Raw genomic sequence first — 26,889 nt, forward strand, 5'->3', positions numbered from 1 at the left:
ACAGGTTATCACAAGACCTTTCCAATCAGGCTGAGCTGACCCCCAGAAAGTGACTGATGAAACGATATTTGTGTTTTAGTCTTTTAAGACTGCTTGAGCCACTAGGAGCCTCTCATGGCTCAAAATACTTAAGATTTTACAAGGTGATGAAATAAGATTCTTAAATTTTACACACTAAATGTATACCAAATATTAGAGAGCCTATATGCTCCTTTCTCTTAGTGATGCTTCCATCTCATATTCTCAGACTGATTTATCTCCTTGCTGGATCCACTCAAGTTATTTCTTTTGCTCTTTTGACTCTAAAATGTACTTATCCTTGACCAATATATCTCACTTGAAGGAATATTCAGGTGTCTGTATACAATTTGAATGTTTTATTCTACCTGAATGAACACAGTATATATATATATATATATATATATACAGTCTCACTCTGTTGCCCAGGTTGGAGTGCAATGGCACAATCTTGGCTCACTGCAACCTCCGCCTTCCAGGGTCAAGTGATTCTCCTGCCTCAGCCTCCAGGGTAGCTGAGATTACAGGCACGTGCCACCACACCCGGGTAATTTTTTATTTATTTTTAGTAGAGACAGGGTTTCACCATGTTGGTCAGGCTGGTCTCAAACTCCTGACCTCGTGATCCACCTGCCTCGGCCTCCCAAAGTACTGGGATTACAGGCGTGAGCCACCATGACTGGCCACTCTATGTTATTATTAGCAGTTTCCTCTTGAACTTTTAAACTCTGGAAGGTAATTGTTAAACGTATGCAATTCTCATTTGTAGTTAGACGTTTTTGATCCATGAAGAGGGATGAGACTAAAGCACTATTACTATTATTTTAAAAGACTTTATTTTTTTGAGAAGTTTTAGGTACACAGCAAAACTGAAAGGAAGGTACAGAGATAGCCCATATACCCCTTGTCCCACATATACATGGCCTCCCTCATTATCAGTATCTTCCACCAAAGTCATTGCAATTGATGAACCTATACTGACACATCGTAATCACCCAAAGTCCACAGATTACATTAGGGTTGACTCTTGGTGTAGTACATTCTATGAGTCTAGATAAATGCATAATGACATGTACCCATCAGTATAATAAATATCATATTGAGCCTTTTCACCACCCTAAGAATCCTCTCTGCTCTGTCTATTCATCCCTTCTCCTCCTCAGCCCCTGGCAACATTGATCTTTTTACTATTGCCATAGTTTTGCCTTTTCCAGAATGTCATATAGTTGGGGATATATACACAGCCTTTTCAGACTGGCTTCTTTCACTTAGTAATATGCATTTAAGGTCCCTTCATATCTTTTTATGGCTTGATAGCTCATTTATTTTTAGTGCTGAATAATATTCCATTGTCTGGATAAATCATAGTTTATTTATCCATTCATCTACTGAAGGATATCTTGGTTGCTTCCAAGTTTTGGCAATTATGCATAAAGCTGCCATAAATACCCACATGCAGGTTTTTGTGTGGACAGGTTTTCAACTCCTTTGGGTAAATGCCAAGAAGCATGATTTCTGGATTATATGGTAAATATATTTTTAGTTTTATAAGAAACCATCAAACTGTCTTTCAAAGTGGCTGTGCCATTCTACATTCCCATCAGCAATGAATGAGAGTTCCTGTTGCTCCACATCCTCACGAGCATTTGGTGTTGTCAGTGTTCTGGAATTTAGCCATTTTAATAGGTATGTGGTGGTATTTCATTGTTGTTTTAATTTGCATTTCCCTGATGACATATGATGTGGAGCATCTTTTCATGTTTGTTTACCATTTGTGTACTTTCTTTGGTGAGGTGTCTGATAAGGTCTTTGGTCCATTTTTTAAAATTTTATTTTGTTTTTAATTGACACATAATAATTGTATACATTTACGGGTACAGTGTGATGTTTTGATACATGTATACATTGTATAATGATCAAATCAGGATAATTAGCATATCTATCACTTCAAACACTTCTCATTTATTTGTGATGAGAACATTCAAAATCCTCTCTGCTAACTATTTTGAAATACACATTATTGTTAACTATAGTCATGCTATTGCACAATAGAACACCAGAACTTATTCCTCCTATCTAATTGTAACTTTGCACCATTGGCCAACCTCTCCTCATCCACCCTTTCCACCCTTTCTCCCTACTCTCCTCAGCCTCTGATAACCGCTATTCAACTCTCTACTTCTATGAGATCAATGTTTTTAGATTCCACAAATGAGTGAGATTATGCAGTACTTGTCCTTCTGTGCCTGGCTTATTTGACTTAATATAATGTTCTCTAAACTCATCCATGTTGTCACAAACAACAGGCTTTTATTCTTTTTTATGAAGGAATGGTATTCCATTGTGTATAAATACCACATTTTAAAAATCCATTTATCTATTGACAGACACTCAGATTGACTCCATATCTTGGCTATTGTGCACAGTGCTGCAATAAACCTAGGAGTGAAGATATCTCTCCAACACACTGATTTCATTTCCTTTGGATATATACCCAGTAGTAGGATTGTTGGATTATATGGTAGTTCTGTTTTTAATTTTTTGAGGAATCTTCATATTGTTCTCCATAGTGGCTGTACTAATTTGCATTCTTACCAACAATGTAAGGAGGGTCCCCCTTCTCCACCTCCTCACCAATATTTGTTATTTTTAAAATCTTTTTATAGTAGCCATTATAACTGGGGTGAAGTAATATTTTATTGTGGGTTTGATTTGCATTTCTCGGATTAGTGATGTTGAGCATTTTTTCACCTACCTGTGGCCATTTGTATGTCTTCTTTTGAGAAATGTTTATTCAGCTCTTTCAAATTATTCATTTTTTCCCTATTGAGTTGTTTGAGTTCCTTATATATTCTGGATATGAATCCCTTGTCAGATGCATAGTTTACAAATATTTTCTTCCATTCTGTAGGCTCTCACTTCACTCTTTTTTTTTTTTTTTTTTTGAGACAGGGTCTCACTCTATTGCCCAGGTTGGAGTGCAGTGGTGCAATCATGGCTCACTGCAGCCTTGACCTCCTAGGCTCAAGTGATCCTCCTGCCTCAGCCTCCCATGTAGCTGAGATCACACATGCATGCCACCATGCCTGGCTAATTTTTGTATTTTTTTTTTGTAGAGATGGGGGTCTCACCATGTTGACCAGGTTGGTCTGGAACTCCTAGACTCAAGTGATCCTGCTGCCTTGGCCTTCCAAAGTGCTAGAATTACAGGTGTGAGCCACTGCACCTGGCCCACTTCATTTTTTTGATTGTTTCCTTTGGTGTGCAAAAGCTTTTTGGTTTGATAAAATTCCATTTGTCTATTTTTGCTTTTGTTGCCTGTGCTTTTGAGGTCTTATTAAAAAAAAAAAATCCTTGCCCAGACCAATGTCATGAATTGTTTCCCTTATTTTAAGTCAGGGTCTTGTTCTGTTGCCCAGGCTGGAATGCAGTGGTATGATCATAGCTCTCTATAATCTTGAACTCCTGGGCTCAAGGGATCCTCTTGCCTTAGCCTCCTGGGTAGTTGGAACTACAGGCATGCACCACCACTCTAAGCTAGTTTTTCCAAAAAGTTTTTTTTGTAGTGGCAGGGTCTCACTATGTTGTCCAGGCTAGTCTTGAACTCCTGACCTCAAGTGATCCTCTTATTTCGGCTCCCAAAGTGCTGGGATTACAGGCGTGATCTACTGCACCTGGTACTTGTTCCAGATTTTAGAGGAAAAGCTTTCAACTTTTCCTCATTCAGTATGAGTTAGCTGTGGGTTTGTCATATATGGTCTTCATTGTGTTGAGGTACGCTCTTTCTGTACCTATTTTGTTGAGAGTTTTTATCATGAAGTGATGTTGAATTTTATTGAATGCTTTTTCTGCATCCATGAAGATGATCATATGGTTTATGTCTTTCATTCTGTTAATGTGATGTGTCATGTTTATCGATTTGCATATGGTGAACCATCCTTGCATCCCTGGGACAAATCCCTCTTGATTATGCTAAATGATCTTTTTGATGTGCTATTGGATTTGGTTTGCAAATATTGTAAGGGTTTTTACATCTATGTTCGTCAGAGATATTGGCCTATAGTCTTCTTTTTTATTGTTGTGCCCTTGTCTGGTTTTGGTATCAGGGTAATGCAGGCCTTGTAGAATGAGTCTGGAAGAGTTCTCTCCACTTCAAGTTTGTAGAGTAGTTGAGAAAAATTGGTATTAGTTCTTCTTTAAATGTTTGGTAGAATTCAGCAGTGAATCTATGAGGTCTGGGGCTTTTCTTCAATGGAAAACTTTTTATTACTGATTCAATCTCATTACTCGCTGTTGGTCTGTTTAGGTTTTCTATTTTTTCATGATTCAGTCTTAGCAGATTGTGTATATACAGGAATTTATCCATTTATTTTAAGTTTTCCAATTTGTTGGCATATAGTTCTTCATAATAGTTTATAATAATCCTTTGTATTCTGTGGTATCAGTTGTAATGTCTCCTTTTTAATCTCTGATTTATTTGAATCATCTCTCTTGTTTTCTTAGTCTAGCTAAAAGTTTGTGATTTTGTTTATCCTTTCAAAAAAACAGTTCTTTTTAGTTCAAGACCAGCCTGACCAACATGGAGAAACCCCATCTCTACTAAAAATACAAAATTAGCCAGGTGTGGTGGCGCATGCCTGTAATCCCAGCTATTAGGGAGGCTGAGGCAGGAGAATTGCTTGAACCCGGGAGGTGAAGGGTGCAGTGAGACGAGATGGCGCCATTGCACTCCAGCCTGGGCAACAAGAGCGAAACTCCATCTCAAAACAAACAAACAAAACAAACAAAAAACAGACCAAAAAACTAGTTCTTTTTCAATTGAACTTTTATGTGTGTGTGTGTTTGTTTTGTTTTTTTTTTTTTTGAAGAGACAAGGTCTTGCTCTGTCACCCCAGTGGTATGATCATAGCTCACTGCAGCCTCAAACTCCTGGGCTCAAGCAGTCTTTCCACCTCGGCCTCCCAAGTAGCTAGGACTACAGGTGTAGGTGTGTGCACCATACCTGGGTAATTTAAAAGTTTTTTTGTAGAGATGGGATCTCACTATGTTGCCCAGGCCTGTCTCCAACTCCTGGCCTCAAGCGATCCTCCTGCCTTAGCCTCCCAAAGTGTTGTACTATTTTTTTTTTAGCCTCTATTTCTTTTATTTTTATTCTGATCATTGCTATTTTTTTCCTTCTACTAATTTTGGGTTTAGTCTATTCTTGTTCTTCTAGTTCCTTGAGGTGCAATGTTAGGTTGTTTATTTGAGATCTTTCTTCTTTTTTGATGTAGGCATTTATTGCTATAAACTTCCCTCTTTTGCTATATCTCATAGGTTTTGGTATATTGTGCATCCATTTTCATTTGACTCAAGAAGATTTTAAACTTCATTTTTAATTTCTCCATTGACCCATTGGTTGTTCAGGAGCATGTGGTTTAATGGTGTTCTCTGAGCTTTCTGGATCTATGGTTTGGTATCTGACTTTAAGAAATTCTCAGTCATTATTGTTCAAATGTTTCTTCTGTTTCTTTCTTTGTTTTCCTTCTGGTATTCCTGTTACATGTAAGTCATACCTTCTGTAGTTGCCCCACAGTTCTTGAATATTCTGTTCTGTTTTTTTTTTGTTTTTTTTTTCCAGTTTTTTTTTTCTCTTTGCTTTTTCAGATTTGAAAGTTTCTATTGATACATCCTCAAGCTCAGAGATTCTTTCTTCAGCCATAAGTCTACGAATAGGCCCATCAAAGACATTCTTCACATCTATTACAATGTTTTTGATCTCTAGCACCTTTTTTGATTCTTTCTTAGGATTTCCATCTTTCTGCTTACATTGCCCATATGTTCTTTCATTCTGTCTACTTTATCCATTAGAGCCTTAGCATATTAATCATAGTTGCTTTAAATTCTGCAGTCTGAGAATTCCAATGTCTCTGCCATGTCTAGTTCTGATGCTTACTCTGTCTCTTCAAACTGTGTTGTCTTTTAGTATGCTTTTTATAGTTGTACATGATGTTCCAGTCTAAAGGAGCTGCTATAAGCAGGCCTTTAGTAATGTGTGGTAAGGGATAGAGGGAGGGGAAGTATGATTAGGTCTCAGTCTTTTAGTGAACCTATGCCTCTGGACTGTGAACTTTACAAGTGTCCCTCAGTTTTTTCTCTCCCTACTTAGGTGGGACAGGATGGCTAGAGTGGGCTGAAGTTGAGTATTTCCTTTTTGCTACATTGAAGGACACAGCTGGCTGTAGTTTGGTATTTCCCTTCTTCCAGGTCATTTAGATTCTGATAAAATCCCAGGAGGTTAGGGGTTAGGTTCTGTTTAACTAGTTTCTCCTGAGTAACTACCTGTTAGGGTAGTTTCTTTATACCTGTTAAGAACAGAGTGCTCTGGTATATTTCAAAATGGTTCATTTTTCCCTCTCCCTGTCAGAGGCATGAGGGAATTTTCCCCTGATGTTCACTATGAGGACTTGGTTGAGCTCCTGGAGGTAAAACTCACAAAAGCGTGGAGTGGTAGGATCATAGTTCAGTGCAACTTTGAACTCCTGGGCTCAAGCCATCTTCCTGCCCCAGCCTCTCAAGTAGCTAGGACTATAGGTGCACACCACCAAGTCTGGCTAATCTTTATTTTTTGTGGAGATGGAGTCTTGCTATGTTGTCCAGGCTGCTCTTGAACTTCTGGCCTCAAGGTGATCTTCCTGCCTTGGCCTCTCAAAGTGCTGGGATTACAGGTGTGAGCCACAATGCTCATCCTCTCCTAGAATTTGAGACTTGTCCACACCTAGCCTGTAGCAATGTCAATGACAGTTTCCTATTCTAGCACTGGCTCCTGTGGAGGTTTCTGTTCCAGTATGTTGTGATTCTCTATATTTGTCTGGTTGTCTCTCCCATTTTGGAGGCAACAGTTTGCCCTGTGACCTCACTTCTTAGGGATCTAAAAAATATTGTGGATTTTTTAGTTTGTTAAGCTTTTTACTAGTTGTTAGGATGGAGTGGCAACTTCCAAGCTCCTTACATGAAGAATTGGAAACCAGCAATCCCACACGATTATTTTTTGTCCTGTCTGTTTGATCCCTGAGGTTACAAGAGACCAGAATTGTCTTAACTCGCACTTGCTCATGTACCCAATGGAGTATCCAGCCACGCCCTTATTTATATTTTTAAGATTGACTCAGTCTGGCACTCTTGCATTTGCACACTTGCTAATCCTGAGAAAATTTACTCAATTTGATGCCAAGATTTGATTAAAAACAACTGTAAATTCCTAAGAGTACCAAGGTAAATATAAATACAGCTACCAATGTAGGCAGTTTAACATTTGCTTTACAATTTCCAAAAATCCAGAGGCAGATGGCATATTCAGATTTTATTTTGATTTCAGTTTTTCCTTATAATTCACTTCAGTCTATGTTTTTAGAGCTTTTCTCTATAACTATCTCTACACTAAGAACTGTACAAGTTATAGGAAGAAGAGAAACATGTCCTCTGCCTGTAGTGAGCTGAAAATCTAGCTTTGAATATTACATCCAGAGTGAATCAAAGAGAGAACAACGTAAGGATGAAAAACAATGACCTATATGGACTGAAATCAGAACACAGCTTGGAGTCAGTCCTAAAGGCCAGCATCACTTACCTCCAGGGAGGTATAGGTCAGAGCTGCCCTTGTGGTCACATGTGTGCTGTATTGTTTGAATTGCTGGAGCCCATCCTCTACTGCCAGCCGCAGAGAAGCGCCTTGTGATCTGAAACAGCCTTCTCTCTGTAACATGCGGAGCTCTGAAATGCAGGTCTGCAACCTAGGAAAGTTCCCTTTCACTTGCTGCAGAGAAAAATGAATCAAAGACACAAGTCTTTAGGGACCAGGTTTCAGATTAATTGGCAGTCTAAATTTATTATAAATAATTCCTCAGCAGTTCCTTCCCTTCCTGAAAATTTGTTTATTTGACCAACATCTACTGAATGCCTACTGTGTTCTAGGCACTGCACCAAAATCTTCCCTACACCAGAGGAAGAGAAATTTGTAGCTATAAAAGTTTTGATTATGTAGAGTTACCGGAAACATGAAAGGAAGTGTTTTAACTCATTCACTCACACAAAGGGAAATCCAGTTGTGTGACTGCTTAGTTTTACTTTGGGGTGACCTGCAAACTGCAGGCCAGTGTTCACCATAGACTTTATCTTCATTTCTTAGTCAGCCTAGGCACCAAAAGCTTCTCTATTTAAAAATGATGTTTTCCCAGAAGTGAGAATTTTGATGTGGTTGATCACTTCAGAATTCATATGTCCTATCTGATACACTCTTTAGGATAACTTCAGTAAAGAAGAGATACTTGGGTTAGTCTGCAGTCAGCTTAAGGAGCCAACATGTTAACCTAGACAAGCAACCTTTTGGTTCTCCTCATCTACCTTTATAAAAACTTGCTCTTACGAGTCAACTAATTTAATCTGATACTAGATCAATGTTACTTCTCCTAAGGATATATGCATTTTGATAAATGTGGACTGAAGATTTGTGACATCATTTGAAGGGATTCCATGCATCAATAGCAGGTAGAGGGTGAGGAAGAATTACATTTTGGGACGCGGACAGCTTCCTGACCAAAGAGCAGAACTGAGTGATATCTGCAATGCACATAAAATCCATGAGCATGAGCTGTAAACCTGCCAGAATACAAAGATGGCTTAAGTCAGCCCCTTCCTGGGCTTAGCTCCACAGTTGCTTACGTTCTTCTATCCCCAAGTCTTTGGGGTGAAAACACAAGAAATTGGATATAATTCTTGCACAAAGAAAACTTGTAATGTAGATAGGAAAATAAGAAAACTGAGAAAGAAATGAGAAGAAATCACACCACAGGTGTAGCCTAGTAGGCTTTAAGCACTTCTTCTCATGTACCCCCTAAAAGAATCTGAGAAACAATGTACCCCCTTATGCATTTTTTTTTTTTTGAGACGGAGTCTCGCTGTGTCGCCCAGCCTGGAGTGCAGTGGCTGGATCTCAGCTTGCTGCAAGCTCCGCCTCCCAGGTTCACGCCATTCTCCTGCCTCAGCCTCCCGAGTAGCTGGGACTACAGGCGCCCGCCACCTCGCCCGGCTCATTTTTTGTATTTTTAGTAGAGACGGGGTTTCACCGTGTTAGTCAGGATGGTCTCGATCTCCTGACCTCGTGATCCGCCCATCTCGGCCTCCCAAAGTGCTGGGATTACAGGCTTGAGCCACCGCGCCCGGCCCCCCTCATGCATTTTTAAGTGAACATCTATATTTTAAAATTCCAACTTTATAAGTGGTTGCTAAGGATGTAACTTCCAGCATATTTTAAATATCAACATTTAAAAATAAAAATATAATATAACTCTTCAAAACAGTCCAATTGAATCTAAATGCCATGGTGATTTGATACTTACCATTATTCAATGTTAAAAGTACATGAACAAGCTCTTTTTTTCCCCAAGAGACAGAAATTTAGATTGTTCCTTTTTCTCCTTGAACCCATATTTCCATTTCACTTTCCCTAAGAGTTTTATCATAATGTAAAAGAAATTTTATGCTTGGCAACCTTTTATTGATTATCCCATCATACTTCTCTGCATCAAAAATAGCTATATTTTGCAAGAGTTCTAAATTTCCTATGAGCATAAGCTCTAAGGTGCTCTCTAGATTGAGTTATTATTAGAATTATCATTCATATACAGTTTATTAAAACAACATGTATATACCAATTTCAAGAAATAATTATCGGCATTAAACATAGCTTTAATCGGAAATGTTCCTCTTAATGGCATAGACAGGCTGGGCTCTTCTTTCAATTAGCTCAGGTTTGTGTGAATAAATAAAATAACTACTGCTCAAATGATACAACATTCAGTATCAATTTTTATTCCTATTTTACTTATTTGGTGGCCAAAATGTGTTGAGCTTATTGCATCACTGTAAATGGAGAAAAATCTTGTTTTCTCTTGACCAGATACCCAAAAGGCTATAAAAGAAATGTAACTTAACTCCAATTTGAGAATATGTACTAAAAATTTTAAGCCTCACCTTGGTATTTTTAAAAGACTAAATGTGATACCCTACAAGGCATTTCCATATCATAAATTCATTCTATTACATTTTATATATAAAAATGCTGCACATTGTTCTAATTATGTGTCTGCAGTTGTACTGCAACTATGGGACAGTCACAGAATGATTCACAACGGCTGGAATCTAAGCCTTACTTCTCAGTGATCAGGGCAGTCCAGCCTGGTGATGCCATATAGGGTGTCATTATTAGATGACACTCAGAACCAGCCACAGCTTCAGACTAAGCTTGTCTGTGTCTACAATTGTGATGATATATTACTATGGATTTAACAATAAAAATTCCAAACTAACGCAGGAACAGAAAACCAAATACTGCATGTTCTGACTTATAAGTGGGAGCTAAATGATGAGAACACATGGACACATAAAAAGGGACAACACACACTGGGGCCTGTCAGAGGGTGGAGTGTGGGAGGAGGGAGAGGACCAGGAAAAATAACTAATGGGTAGTAGGCTTAATACCTGGGTGATGAAATAATCTGTACAACAAACTCCCATGACACAAGTTAACCTATGTACCTGCATATGCACCCTTGAACTTAAAATAAAAGTTAAAAAAATTCATACCATTTGTTTTATGAGTATCTGGGGAAAAATAAGCTATTATTCCATTTTATGTCCTTCTCAATGTTTTAAAATAAGCAATGTCCTATATTTCTATTACCTAAAGTTCCGAAGTAAAAACATTATAATAAATATACATATCCTTGAAAACTCTTAGCATTTCTAGTGTTTAATACTCCCACTTCTTTGGCAATGTTGAATCTGCAAACTGACTGCTCAGTCTGGGCACATGTCAACCATGGAGAAGGTGCAGGTCCCGTGAATTTCAAATGGTTCTCTGGAGTAAAGCAAGAGATTGACCCATATTTTAAAACTAATAGCAAACATTTAACCACAGGAACCAAGGACTCAAATTCGAAGCTACCGTCTTATTCTGATTAGCCTCTGTGATGATATGGCTGGGGGAAATCTAGTAGCAAGTGAAGGTCAGGAGAAGATGTGGTACAAGGAAGGCAAGTGGGTAAGCGATATCAAGTGAGAGATGGGTGAAGGAATTCCATGATCACGGATGTAATCAGCAGCCAGAGTAACGGACCTGTCTGCCCCGCTCTGCAGAGGCCTTATATGGAGCTCCCACCCCACATGCAGACAGTTCACTCCAGGCCAAGAGTGCTCAGCTTGCAGGGCCATGCTCTCCCACCAGACACTATTTGTGCCTGTTAAGTGCCACCAATTTAAACTGAAAACGCAAGTCAGTGAATCCTCTCTGTGTGAAGAAAAAGAAACAGAACAGAAGAATGTTTTTAGCAGGTGAAAACCTAATGCTCTTCAGACTGTAGCAGGGCCTTTGAACACCTTCAGTCACAACAGTAGCTTCTAAGGTGTGGGTGTTGTAGGTCAGAAACAATCCTCGATCCTCAGGCCTCCCTTGCACAGCTGTTTCCAGGCACTTCTGTCAAAGTCAGCAACAGTAAGTGTGAAGGGGATTTTATAGTTTATCTTTTTTTTTTTTTATTTTTGAGTCGGAGTCTCGCTCTGTCGCCCAGGCCAGAGTGCAGTGGCCGGATCTCAGCTCACTGCAAGCTCCGCCTCCTGGGTCTACGCCATTCTCCTGCCTCAGCCTCCCGAGTAGCTGGGACTACAGGCGCCCGCCACCTTGCCCGGCTAGTTTTTTGTATTTTTTTGGTAGAGACGGGGTTTCACCGTGTTAGCCAGGCTGGTCTCGATCTCCTGACCTCGTGATCCGCCCGTCTCGGCCTCCCAAAGTGCTGGGATTACAGGCTTGAGCCACCGCGCCCGGCCTATAGTTTATCTTTAACTGTAATTAACAGTTGGATTGCTGTCATGTTGCAAAATGACAAGTGCACTTGACAGATTAGTGTCTTTTCAAAAATCAATTCTTAGAAACTTCTATATCCTGAAAGTTCACAGGTGCAAATGTGCCAAACCCCAAAGAAGTCTTCAAAATGTTTCTGAAAGGCAAGGTCCCTCGTGTGCTAAGCCTCCCAAATCCCTCTTATCCCATCTGGTGAAGAGCTCAGTGGACATCTAGCTGTCATTGTTCAGTCTTACAGCTCTTGTCTGAGTAGATTTTCTTGTCTTTGGGGAAAAGTGTCATTTCCTCTGCCACTCTTGTGACAATGTCTTCATCTATAGCAGAACCATGGGTCCTCATCTCTGCCTTCATGCATATTTTCACATGTCTATACTTCACTGGCAGAAAAAATGTAAAGTAATTGATTAAGGTTCTGTTGATCAGTCCATTGTACCACAGACCACTGTGCTTGTTATTGAAGACTATCAGACAGCCCAGGTTCCAGGTCCTTCAGCTAAATGTCTTCTCTCTTTCCTCCTACCTACCAAAAGTCAAGAGCTATCTCAGTTATGAGGTCCCTGCCTATGTTTCTGGGAAAGATGAAGATGGCTTTTTGGTGAAAACCTTTTTGTAGTGATCTAGAAACAGACTGATTGTGTTGATAACCCTGGGGGTGGAATTTATCCATCTTGTCAAATATGAAAACAGCTGGAACATGCACTCATATTACCATGAATCCACTTCTGAAATTGGTTCTAGACCAACCATAAAAGATGAAATAGGATAGGGAGGCTCAAAGGACGCTCTGAGGGAGCAGAGACACTATGCTGCTCTTCATGTTCTAAAAGACTTAAGATCAGAGCTCCCTGGGGAAGAACTCCAGGAAACTGCACTCTCACTTCCATTCAGTGGGTAACAGTTTTTTTCAAAACTTTATCTATACAAAGTTGAAATTGGCAGAGAGCTAGATGTTAAAATGCAAGGAAGTTTTTTTCTAACTCAAATGACATGTTAAATGTGACTTTTTAAAGGTATAAGAAACACAAGATACATAAATATTTATCATTCACTGTTAACTAATCCACAGTGTTCATCTCACTGTGAACTGAAATCTCAAGTTAATATTACCAGACATACTGAGGACTAAGGAAATAGATTAAGACTTGCACAGTGCCCAAGACCAATGCCTTGTACTGATGGAATGAACGAAGGAGTTGACCTAGGTGACATTTCATGAAAAGCATTTGTTCTGACACATTCTTGGAACAAACAAAAAGACACCTAAGCGACAAGCTCTCAACCTCATAATGTAAAAAGGTTGTGACCAGGAAACTCCCCCAGATACATCCTTATTTATTTTACTATATTTCTAGAGATTTATGGAAAAATGTGAAAGATAAGAAAATTATTCCTGATTTTGGCAGTCTTCTCTATCTTACAGTTTGTGTGGCAAATACTCACTTTTACTTCTTTGTTAAGTTTCTGTTTCTTATTTCAGTCCCCACCTAATAGTGGGAATATTAACCTTGACAAGGACGACATTCATTTAAATGAGAATGAACCCTCCTAGATAATGTAATATAAATTAAAAGTGTAAAGAGTATCTGAAAAGGAGAAACAGTGCCAATGTTCAGTTCTTTGAGGCTTTCTTTGAAGAAAGCAATGCCAAGGACTCAAAAGATGAGAGGAACAAAGAGAATAAAAGGAGTTTAGGAGAAAAAAATTCCTCTAATCTACATTGCAACATGCAGAGGCAAGGCTGAGGCTGCATCATAGGTGGAGAGCATTAAATGACTCCATGCCCAAACTACCTGCTGAAGAGTGGTCCACCTAACACCAAGTGCTCTGCTGGGAATGTTGAGTGCATTCATTCATTGTAGAATGTGACTACCATGTAAACTGGGAGTTGAGAAATTTGGGTTCAAGTGAGCCTTAACTCAGTGGAGCCTGGGGCTATTGCAATGCAAAGAAAAGAGAAGCAGAGGCCAGAGTTAGTGCAGTTTGCCCAGACCAGTCCAAATGGCCTGTGAACGAGATAATACTGGGTTCTCCTGCCTGGTACAGTTTTATCTTTTGCTCATGAGGGAAGTACAGAGTTGGTACAAATAGGTGGACAGTTACTCTTCAGGCCTTTTGAGTTAAGATGTTCAGCCACAATTTGGCTGACAAAATTCTTGCCTATGCCACCTCAGCCATGTAAGGAAAGAACTAGTGGTTTCTAGAGATTTCTGTTGCTTCTGAAGCCAGTCAGTGCCTTGAGAATCACTTCCGTGGCAACATGCTGTCCAAACAGCTTCTCCTTCAAAGTCAGCCTTGAGGGTTCTAGGAGCCAGCTCTAGAATAGAGAAACATACCCTAAAAATGCACCAGAAAGGCCGGGTGCAGTGGCTCACGCCTGTAATCCTAGCACTTTGGGAAGCCGAGGTGGGCGGATCACGAGGTCAGGAGATCGAGACCATTCTGGCTAACATGATGAAAACCTGTCTCTACTAAAAATACAAAAAAAAAAAAAAAAAAAATTAGCCAGGCGTAGTGGTAGGCGCCTGTAGTCCCAGCTATTCCAGAGGCTGAGGCAGGAGAATGGCATGAACCCGGGAGGTGGAGGTTGCAGTGAGCAGAGATGGCACCACTGCCCTCCAGCCTTGGCGACAGAGCAAGGCTCCGTCAAAAAAAAAAAAAAAAGGCACCAGAAAAGCAGCACTTTCCCAGCTGGCAAAGTGAGAGGCACAGATTAACAAGTGATCCAGCAGAGCCTCTGTGCAATATGGCAGCCACTAGCCACCTGTGGGTATTATCTGAGACGTGGCTACTCCAATTGAAGGTTTGTTGTCCATGTAAAATACACACAAGGCTTTGAAGAGTAGCAAAAAAGGTAATATTGGCCGGGCGCAGTGGCTCATGCCTGTAATCCCAGCACTTTGGGAGGCCAAGGCAGGAGGATCATGAGGTCAGGAGATCGAGACTACATCCTGGCTAACACGGTGAAACCCTGTCTCTACTAAAAATAACAACAACAACAACAACAACAACAACAATAATTAGCCGGGTATGGTGGCAGGCGCCTGTAGTCCCAGCTACTCCGGAGGCTGAGGCAGGAGAATGGCCTGAACCTGGGAGGCGGAGCTTGCAGTGAGCCGAGATCACGCCACTGCACTCCAGCCTGGGAGACAGAGCGAGACTCCGTCTCAAAAAAAAAAAAAAAAAAGATAATATTGGCTGGGGGCGGTGGCTCAAGCCTGTAATCCTGGCACTTTGGGAGGCAGAGGTGGGTGGATCATTTGAGGTCAGGAGTTCGAGACCAGCCTGGCCAACATGGTGAAACCCCACCTCTACTAAAAAAAAAGAAATACAAAAATTAGCCAGGTGTGGTTGTGCACACCTGTAATCCCAGGTACTCGGGAGACTGAGGCATGAGAATCACTTAGACCTGGGAGGCGGAGGATGCAGTGAGCTGAGATCATGCCACTGTACTCCAGCCTGGGCCACAGAGTGGGACTCCATCTCAAAATAATAATTAAAAAAGATAATATTGGGGGCATGCCCAAGATGGCCAAATAGGAACAGCTTCAGCCTCCAGCTCCCAGCATGAGTGACACAGAAGACGGGTGATTTCTGCATTTTCAACTGAGGTACTGGGTTCATCTCACTGGAGAGTGCCAGACAATCGGTGCTGGTCAGCTGGTGCAGCCCGACCAGCGAGAGCTGAAGCAGGGCGAGGCATCGCCTCACCTGGGAAGCGCAAAGGGGAAGGGAATCCCTTTTCCTTGCCAAAGGAAACTGAGACACACAACACCTGGAAAATTGGGTAACTCCCACCCTAATACTGCGCTTTACCAAGGGTCTTAGCAAATGGCACACCAGGAGATTATATCCCACACTTGGCCTGGAGGGTCCCACGCCCACAGAGCCTCCCTCATTGCTAGCACAGCAGTCTGAGATCTAACTGCTAGGCGGCAGTAAGGCTGGGGGAGGGGCGCCCACCATTGCTGAGGCTTAAGTAGGTAAACAAAGCCTTTGGGAAGCTCGAACTGGGTGGAGCCCACCGCAGCTCAAGGAGGCCTGCCTGCCTCTGTAGACTCCTCCTCTAGGCACAGGGCATAGCTAAACAAAAAGCAGCAGAAACCTCGGCAGAGGTAAATGCCTCTGTCTGATAGCTTTGAAGAGAGCAGTGGATCTCCCAGCACGGAGGTTGAGATCTGAGAACGGAAAGACTGCCACGGAGGTTGAGATCTGAGAACGGACAGACTGGCTGCTCAAGTGGGTCCCTGACCCCTGAGTAGCCTAACTGGAAGACATCCCCCACTAGGTGCAGACAAACACCTCACACCTCACATGGCAGGGTACACCCCTGAGACGAAGCTTCCAGAGCAAGAATCAGACAGCAACACTCACTGTTCAGCAATATTCTATCTTCTGCAGCCTCCGCTGCTGATACCCAGGCAAACAGGGTCTGGAGTGGACCTCAAGGAAACTCCAACAGACCTACAGCTGAGGGTCCTGACTGTTAGAAGGAAAACTAACAAACAGAAAGGACACCCACACCAAAACCCCATCAGTACATCACCATCATCAAAGCCCAAAGGCAGATAAAACCACAAAGATGGGGAAAAAGCAGTGCAGAAAAGCTGGAAATGCAAAAAATCAGAGTGCATCTCCCCTCCAAAGGAACGCAGCTCATAACCAGCAACGGAACAAAGCTGGACAGAGAATGACTTTGACGAGCTGAGAGAAGAAGGCTTCAGTCGATCAAACTTCTTAGAGCTAAAGGAGGAACTACGTAACCAGCGCAAAGAAACTAAAAACCTTGAAAAAAGAATGGAAGAATGGATAATTAGAATAATCAAGGCAGAGAAGACCTTAAAAGAACTGATAAAGATGAAAACCATAACACGAGAACTATGTGACAAATGCACAAACTTTAGTAACCGACTCGATCAACTGGAAGAAAGAGTATCAGCGATTGAAGATCAAATGAATGAAATGAAGTGAGAAGAGAAGCGTGGAGAAAAAAGAGTAAAAAGAAATGATCAAAGCCTCCAAGAAGTATGGGATTATGCGAAAAGACCAAATCTACGTCTGACTGGTGTGCCTTAAAGTGATGGGGAAAATGGAACCAAGTTGGAAAACACTCTGTAGGATATCATCCAGGAGAACTTCCCCAACTTAGTAAGGCAGGCCAACATTCAAATTCAGGAAATACAGAGAACGCCACAATGATACTCCTCGAGAGGAGCAACTCCAAGACACATAATTGTCAGATTCACCAAAGCTGAAATGAAGGAAAAAATGTTAAGGGCAGCCAGAGAGAAAGGTTGGGTTACACACAAAGGGAAGCCCATCAGACTAACAGCAGATCTCTCAGCAGAAACTCTCCAAGCCAGAAGAGAGTGGGGGCCAATATTCAACATTTTTAAAGAAAAGAATTTTCAACCCAGAATTTCATATCCAGCCAAACTAAGTTTCATAAGTGAAGGAGAAATAAAATTCTTTACAAACAAGCAAATGCTTAGAGATTTTGTCACCACCAGGCCTGTCCTACAAGAGATCCTGAAGGAAGCACTAAACATGGAAAGGAACAACAGGTACCAGTCATTGCAAAAACATGTCAAAATGTAAAGTCCATCAATGCTAGGAAGAAACTGCATCAACTAGCGAGCAAAATAACCAGCTAATATCATAATGACAGGATCAAGTTCACACATAACAATATTAACTTTAAATGTAAATGGACTAAACGGTCCAATTAAAAGACACAGACTGGCAAATTGGATAAAGAGTCAATACCCATCAGTTTGCTGTGTTCAGGAGACCCATCTCACATGCAGAGACACACACAGGCTCAAAATAAAGGGATGGAGGAAGATCTACCAAGCAAGTGGAAAACAAAAAAAAAAGCAGGGATTGCAATCCTAGTCTCTGATAAAACAGACTTTAAACCATCAAAGATCAAAAGAGACAAAGAAGGCCATTACATAATGGTAAAGGGATCAATTCATCAGGAAGAGCTAACTATCCTAAATATATATGCACCCAATACAGGAGCACCCAGATTCATAAAGCAAGTCCTTAGAGACTTACAAAGAGACTTAGCCTCCCATACAATAATAATGGGAGACTTTAACACCCCACTGTCAATATTAGACACATCAACGAGACAGAAAGTTAACAAGGATATCCAGGAATTGAACTCAACTCTGCACCAAGCGGACCTAATAGACATCTACAGAACTCTCCACCCCAAATCAACAGAACATACATTCTTCTCAGCACCACATCGCACTTATTCCAAAATTGACCACATAGTTGGAAGTAAAGCACTCCTCAGCAAATGTAAAAGAACAGAAATTATAACAAACTGTCTCTCAGACCACAGTGCAATCAAACTAGAACTCAGGACTAAGAAACTCAATCAAAACCACTCAACTACATGGAAACTGAACAACCTACTCCTGAATGACTACTGGGTACATAACAAAATGAAGGCAGAAATAAAGATGTTCTTTGAAACCAGTAAGAACAAAGATACAACATACCAGAATCTCTGGGACACATTTAAAGCAGTGTGTAGAGGGAAATTTATAGCACTAAATGCCCACAAGAGAAAGCAGGAAAGATCTAAAATTGACACCCTAACATCACAATTAAAAGAACTAGAGAAGCAAGAGCAAACACATTCAAAAGCTAGCAGAAGGGAAGAAATAACTAAGATCAGAGCAGAACTGAAGGAGATACAGACATAAAAAACCCTTCAAAAAAATCAATGAATCCAGGAGCTGGTTTTTTGAAAAGATCAACAAAATTGATAGACCGCTAGCAAGACTAATAAAGAAGAAAAGAGAGAAGAATCAAATAGACACAATAAAAAATGATAAAGGGGATATCACCACCGACCCCACAGAAATACAAACTACCATCAGAGAATACTATAACACCTCTACGCAAATAAACTAGAAAACCTAGAAGAAATGGATAATTTCCTGGACACTTACACTCTCCCAAGACTAAACCAGGAAGAAGTTGAATCCCTGAATAGACCAATAGCAGGCTCCGAAACTGAGGCAATAATTAATAGCCTACCAACCAAAAAAAGTCCAGGACCAGACGGATTCACAGCCGAATTCTACCAGAGGTACAAGGAGGAGTCGGTACCATTCCTTCTGAAACTATTCCAATCAATAGAAAAAGACGGAATCCTCCCTAATTCATTTTACGAGGCCAACATCATCCTGATACCAAAGCCTGACAGAGATATAACAAAAAAAGAGAATTTTAGACCAATATCCTTGATGAACATCGATGTAAAAATCCTCAATAAAATACTGGCAAACCGAATCCAGCAGCACATCAAAAAGCTTATCCACCAAGATCAAGTGGGCTTCATCCCTGGGATGCAAGGCTGGTTCAACATAATGCAAATTAATAAACGTAATCCAGCATATAAACAGAACCAAAGACAAAAACCACACGATTATCTCAATAGATGCAGAAAAGGCCTTTGACAAAATTCAACAGCCCTTCATGCTAAAAACTCTCAATAAATTCGGTATTGATGGAACATATCTCAAAATAGTAAGAGCTATTGATGACAAACCCACAGCCAATATCATACTCAATGGGCAAAAACTGGAAGCATTCCCTTTGAAAACTGGCACAAGACAGGGATGCCCTCTCTCACCACTCCTATTCGACATAGTGTTGGAAGTTCTGGCTAGGGTAATCAGGCAAGAGAAACAAATAAAGGGTTCAGTTAGGAAAAGAAGAAGTCAAAATGTCCCTGTTTGCAGAGGACATGATTGTATATTTAGAAAACCCCATTGTCTCAGCCCAAAATCTCCTTAAGCTGATAAGCAACTTCAGCAAAGTCTCAGAATACAAAATCAGTGTGCAAAAATCACAAGCATTCCAATGCACCAATAATAGACAAACAGAGAGCCAAATCATGAATGAATTCCCGTTCACAATTACTACAAAGAGAATAAAATAACTAGGAATCCAACTTACAAGGGATGTGAAGGACCTCTTCAAGGAGAACTACAAACCACTGCTCAGTGAAATAAAAGAGGACACAAACAAATGGAAGAACATACCATGCTCATGGATAGGAAGAATCAATATCTTGAAAATGGCCATACTGCCCAAGGTAATTTATAGATTCAATGCCATCCCCATTAAGCTACCAATGACTTTCTTCACAGAATTGGAAAAAACTGCTTTAAAGTTCATATGGAACCAAAAAAGAGCCCGCATTGCCAAGACAATCCTAAGCCAAAAGAACAAAGCTGGAGGCATCACACTACCTGACTTCAAACTATACTACGAGGCTACAGTAACCAAAACAGCATGGTACTGGTACCAAAACAGAGATATAGACCAATGGAACAGAACAGAGCCCTCAGAAATAATACCACACATCTACAGCCATCTGATCTTTGACAAAACTGACAAAAACAAGAAATCGGGAAAGGATTCCCTATTTAATAAATGGTGCTGGGGAAATGGCCTAGCCATAAGTAGAAAGCTGAAACTGGATCCTTTCTTTACTCCTTATACGAAAATTAATTCAAGATGGATTAGAGACTTAAATGTTAGACCTAAAACCATAAAAACCCTAGAAGAAAACCTAGGTAATACCATTCAGGACATAGGCATGGGCAAGGACTTCATGTCTAAAACACCAAAAGCAATGGCAACAAAAGCCAAAATTGAAAAATGGGATCTAATTAAACTAAAGAGCTTCTGCACAGCAAAAGAAACTACCATGAGTGAACAGGCAACCTACAGAATGGGAGAAAATTTTTGCAATCTACTCATCTGACAAAGGGCTAATATCCAGAACCTACAAAGAACTCAAACAAATTTACAAGAAAAAAACAAACAACCCCATCAAAAAGTGGGCAAAGGATATGAACAGACACTTCTCAAAAGAAGACATTCATACAGCCAACAGACACATGAAAAAATGCTCATCATCACTCGCCATCAGAGAAATGCAAATCAAAATAAACCACAATGAGATACCATCTCACACCAGTTAGAAAGGCAATCATTAAAAAATCAAGAAACAACAGGTGCTGGAGAGGATATGGAGAAATAGGAACACTTTTACACTGTTGGTGGGACTGTAAACTAGCTCAACCATTATGGAAAACAGTGTGGCGATTCCTCAAGGATCTAGAACTAGAAACACCATTTGACCCAGCCATCCCATTACTGGGGATATACCCAAAGGATTATAAGTCATGCTGCTATAAAGACACATGTACATGTATGTTTAATGTGGCACTATTCACAATAGCAAAGACTTGGAATCAACGCAAATGTCCATCAGTGACAGACTGGATTAAGAAAATGTGGCACATACACACCATGGAATACTATGCAGCCATAAAAAAGGATGAGTTCATGTCCTTTGTAGGGACATGGATGCAGCTGGAAACCATCATTCTTAGCAACCTATAGCAAGAACAGAAAACCAAATACCTCATGTTCTCACTCATAGGTGGGAATTGAACAATGATTCACTGCAGCGTCAAACTTCCAGGCTCAAGCAATTCTCCTTCCTTAGCCTCTGGAGTAGCTGGGACTACAGGCATGAACCACCACACCTGGCTAATTTTTAAATTTTTAGTAGAGGCAAGGTCTTGCTATGTTGCCTAGGCTGGTCTCGAACTCATGGGCTCAATTGAGCCTCCCACCTTGCCTCCCGAAGTGTTGGGATTATAGGCGTGAGCCACCATACTTGGCCTATAATTAAAAAAAAAAAATTAGATAATGGAATCAGCAGGCATAGTATTATCTCATTTATTTAAAATTTAAGTATTTTCTCTATCATCTATCTATAGGGTTGTCTTGAAATAGGTTGACACGGCCGGGCGCGGTGGCTCAAGCCTGTAATCCCAGCACTTTGGGAGGCCGAGACGGGCGGATCACGAGGTCAGGAAATCGAGACCATCCTGGCTAACACGGTGAAACCTCGTCTCTACTAAAAATACAAAAAAACTAGCCGGGCGAGGTGGCGGGTGCCTGTAGTCCCAGCTGCTTGGGAGGCTGAGGCAGGAGAATGGCGTAAACCCGGGAGGCGGAGCTTGCAGTAAGCTGAGATCCGGCCACTGCACTCCAGCCTGGGCGGCAGAGCCAGACTCCGTCTCAACAACAACAACAACAACAACAAAAAAAAAAAAAAAAAAAAAGAAATAGGTTGACACTCATATCATTGTTGGAGGGATTGGTCACAAAGGCATAGGCTAGTGCTAGATCAGCACAAGTCAGTATTAAAGTAAAGGTGAAGAGGATTTCAGAGGCTGTAAAGCTGTGGCACATTCTAGTTGGTTATCAGAAAGTCAAGTTAGAGAAATAAGGGATAAAAAATTGAAAATATTGGGTAAACTCCAGGAATCAGTAGACATATATTATTGACCTAGAGCACTTGAGTATGGCTAATACTTGTTGAACATCACGTAAATGCCTTGGCTTGACAAAATCTTCAAGAATTCTATTTCTGGGCTTTCATACATGAACTTTTTTGGGTTATCCTATAGATAATATGGCCCTAGGCAGTTAGGATAACTTAGATTGATGTTTCATTGGAGGTCAGGTCAAGAAACCAGAACGCTGTTTAGGGAGGGGATTAAAAATATTTAAAAAGAAAATCAGAATTCCCTTTATAAAAAATAAAATCTTACAAAGACTCCCTATATATAAATTGGCATTTTATCAGCATAAATGTATTTTTAATATTTATGTATTTTGAATACATACATTCGTAGGGTTTGAAATTCAAAAGAATATGTAATTTTATCATTTTTCTTCCCTAAATAGAATTGATGGCAATACTTTTCTGTATCTTGCTTTTGTTGATTATTGTATTTGAGCAATCATTTCACATCATTATAGAGTATTCCATTAAAGGATGAACCGTGATTTTATATAACCAATCCCCTATTAACAGACATTCAATTTGTTTCCAATCTTTTGTAACAGCAAACAGTGCTGAAACAAATAATCTTGTACTTATTTTGCACATGTGCAAATACATATGTAGGATAAGGTCCTGGAAGTGAATTTGCTACGTTAAAAGATATGTAAATTGTGATACTGTCACCAAATTGCCCCTATAGAAATTATGTCAATTTATACACTGACAAATGCCATATAAGCATGCTTATTTCTTCAAATTCTCATGACAATGTGTCATAGAAAAAATTTTTGCCAATCATATAGGTGGAAAGTGACATCTCTGCATATTTGAATTTCTCTTACTATGAATGAGGTTGATGTATTTTCATGTCTCAATGTCATTTATATTTTCTTTTCTGAAAACTGACTGTGTATATCCATCCTCATTTTCTTTTTCTTTTCTTTTTTTTGAGATGGAGTCTCACTCTGCTGCCCCGGCTGGAGGTGCAGTGGTGTGATCTCGGCTCACTGCAAGCTCCACCTCCTGGGTTCATGCCATTCTCCTGCCTCAGCCTCCCGAGTAGCTGGGACTACAGGCACCCGCCACCATGCCTGGCTAATTTTTTGTATTTTTTTAGTAAAGACAGGGTTTCACCTTGTTAGCCAGGATGGTCTCAATCTCCTGACCTCGTGATCTGCCCGCCTTGGCCTCCCAAAGTGCTAGGATTACAGGCGTGAGCCACCGTGCCCGGCCCATCCATCCTCATTTTCTATTGAGTTATTGAATGTTTTTTTCTTACTGAATTGTAGGAGTTTTCTACATATGTAGAAAATTAACCCTATGTGATATGAGAAGCAAATATTTTTCCTCATATTGTTATTTATCTTTAGAATTTGCATGTATATTCTTTGCCAAGCATACATTCTGTTTTTATATATTATTAATCTTTTATTTTTAGATTTTTTTGGTTTTATACTATGCTTAGAAAAGCCATTCCTATTCTTATATTATTTTCTCCCCATGGTCTGTTTATTAATTATTAATTTACTGCTTCTCAACTCCAAATTCATCCTTCAATACATGCTCTGTGATAAATTCCTTTAAGCATTTCTGTTTTACAGTGAGCACAATGTTAAGTTTTCTTAGTAAAGGGCACTGGAGGGACATGAGGAGGCTCTTCTGTTGTTACATGCAGCACACTGTGGGTCAGCTGTGGGGTGCAGGGATATTTAATGGTGACCCATCCATGCATTCAGAATTCATAGTCTTTCAGTGACTTCATAGCCCTGCCTGGCCTAGTAATCACCTTTCTGCAGCCCTTTCAACACGGACACCATATGATTCAGACCTCTTGCCTGTACTAATGCCTAATTCCCTTTGCTCACTTGTCCCTCCCCATGAGAAGTTTGTCTCCTGTGGCCATCTCAATGCTACTGCTCTTCCAACATGGAGAATACACATTCTGGGCATCCTGCCTGCACTCTCTCTGCATGACTGTATACCCAGCCATCACTGTAGCTCACCTATCACTGGAGAGTAGCTTCCTGCTTTCCCAGTAACTGTAGACCAACTTTAGCCTTGACAAACCAGTGAACTTCTCTGCCATCCAGTGGGTTACAAATACACATTCTGCAATTTGGTGTGAACCCCAGCCTCGGGAAGGGAGTCCTCTTTTCAAGTTTGACTTTCCTTAGGATCTCTCCCTTAGCCCTAGGGTACCATATAAATTCCCTTATATCTAATAGGTAATCTATTATCATAGTTTAATATGTTAAGCTATATTTCAGTTTTTTTTTGTTTTTGTTTTTGTTTTTTTGAGATAGGATCTTGCTCTGTCACCCAGGCTAGAATGCAGTAATGAGGAAATCATAGCTCATGACACTGGGCTCGAGGGATCCCCTCGCCTCAGCCACCTGAGTAGCTAGGATTACAGGTGCAGGCCACCATGTCTGGCTAATCTTTTATTTTTAAATTTTTTGTAGAGATGAGGTCTCACTATGTTGCTCAGGCTGGTTGTGAACACCTGGCCTCAAGCAATCCTCCCACCTTGGCCTCCCAAAGTGCTAGGATTACATGCATGAACCAACATGCCCAGCCTGTATTCAAACTTTTTACACAAACTTTCCTTGTTTAAATCACTATGGTTTGTTTCCTGATTATACTCAGACTAATACAATCTGTTCTAGTACTTGTTTAGTTCATTTTTATACTTTGCTCCATCAGGAATCTATGCTGGTATATGCTGTGAGTATGGATCTAGCTTTATTTTTCCCATATGGCTATCCAGCTGATCCAAACATTTATTAATAGCCTTTTCCCCAACTCATTTTAAATGCTATCTTTATATATTATATATATAATATCTATATATTAAGTTCCTACATGTATTTTTTTTTAATGAACTTTAAATTGTATTCCATTACAATCTGTCTTTTCAATCTCCAGTATCACATTGTGTTTAATATCTGATAGGAATAGTCCCTGGATATTCTTTCTTTTAAAATTTGAACTTTAGGAGCAGAATGTCTAGTTCTCCTGTTGGAAATTTTATAATTTTTGGGAATTGCATTACATTTGTACATTAGGGATAATTGACATCTGAGTCTTCCCAAGAACTAATGATTTTTTATTTGTTCAAGTCTTTTTTTGTGTGTGTTTCTCAATAGTATTAAGCAATTTTTTAATTGGCAAAAGGAAAACTGTATATATTTATGATGTATAACATTATTTTTAATGTAAATATAACAATAGTATTTTAAGTCATACAAATCTTGCATATTTATTGTTAATTTCATTCATAAGTATTTGATCATTTTGGTTATTGTGATGAAAAATTTTCTTCCATTATAACTTTTAACTTGTTGCTCTTAGACATATAAACAGTACAAATATCTGTGCTGATTTTGCTGTGGATTATTTTATTGTTTCAAATAATTTCCTAGTTGATTCTCTTGGGTTTTCTGGATACATAATCAAATAATCTGCAAATAACAATTTAATCTCATCTTTTCTCATTTCATACCCTAATTTCTTTTTCTTGTATCATTACATCAATGAAAATCTCTAGAATACTTCTATTTTTATTTTTATTGTTTTAGTGGTAAAAGATAGATTTTATTAGCTCAAGGTCCACTGAAGAGCTTTCAGGAAGTTCTAAAGAAAAATCTGGCCATCTTTTCTGTAAAATAAATAGAACAGCAGGAATCTCTGGGTATCCCTTAAACATAAACTATGATGATTCCATTCATATTACCTGGGCTGTAAGTAAATGAATTCTTACAAATAAAAATAACATTTTAGAAACTAGTTAATACCACTAGCCCAATTTGGTTTTCACTTGCTTGTATTTGTCTAAGAAATTTCTCCATGAAGTACATATGACAATCTAACAATTATTTCTCATTTACACTTAAAGTACTCACTCTTACCCTGGAAACAAAACTTACTTCTGAAAATAATCTACAGAAATAATATGTAAACACATAGAGCTTTGAGATAGACTAAGAACAACCTCCTATGTTCTATGGATCAAAATGCAAAGGTCTCCATTATATATGTAAAAAAACTCTTTCATTAATTTGGGATATATTGACATTACATGACCACGTGCATACCTATGGAACACATACATACACTACAGAACAAATCTTGACAATGTTTCTACTGCCAACATACTTTCCAATCCCAACTGCTGGAAAGGAAATAAAAACAAAACGAAAACTACTTTTCCTTTCTATAGTTTTTAAGTGGAAAAACAAAGCCAACCATCCTCATCGAGATATGGACTAAGCTCCAAAAAGTTCAGAGTCAAGAATCTGTTCAGTTGTTCCCCAATGTAACAAAGCACATAAGCTTTCTCTATTTAGGAAGCTTCTCTGATCATCTCCAGTGTTTTGTCTTAAAAACTGCTTTACAAGATACAAGGTAGCCATGTTGGTTAAATTCTTTCTGCTGCTCACCTTACACCTGATGTAACCATATAGGTTGGCATCTGGTAGCACTATACCCATAATAACCACTGCTAACCAGTTTACCCTGAAGGAGAACAGGGCACTAAAGGCAAATATCACCCAAAGCACTGCACAGGCTATAAGTCCCA

The 26,889-nt window shown here is 39.8% G+C and overlaps 1 protein-coding gene and 1 pseudogene across 2 annotated transcripts in view; both read right to left on the reverse strand.

Annotated features, from left to right (window-relative positions):
- The window catches only part of M1AP (meiosis 1 associated protein), a 95,885-nt gene that overhangs the window by 50,399 nt on the left and 18,597 nt on the right, over positions 1 to 26,889 (reverse strand). For both annotated transcript variants that reach the window (XM_025354311.1, XM_025354312.1), the window contains one exon: positions 7,628 to 7,813. In XM_025354311.1, coding sequence (XP_025210096.1) covers positions 7,628 to 7,813 — 186 coding nt within the window. The remainder of the gene's footprint in view (positions 1 to 7,627; positions 7,814 to 26,889) is intronic.
- LOC112605280 lies at positions 12,116 to 26,800 on the reverse strand (annotated as a pseudogene).

Source organism: Theropithecus gelada, chromosome 13, assembly GCF_003255815.1.
Source record: "Theropithecus gelada isolate Dixy chromosome 13, Tgel_1.0, whole genome shotgun sequence".
Taxonomy (NCBI): Eukaryota; Metazoa; Chordata; class Mammalia; order Primates; family Cercopithecidae; genus Theropithecus; species Theropithecus gelada.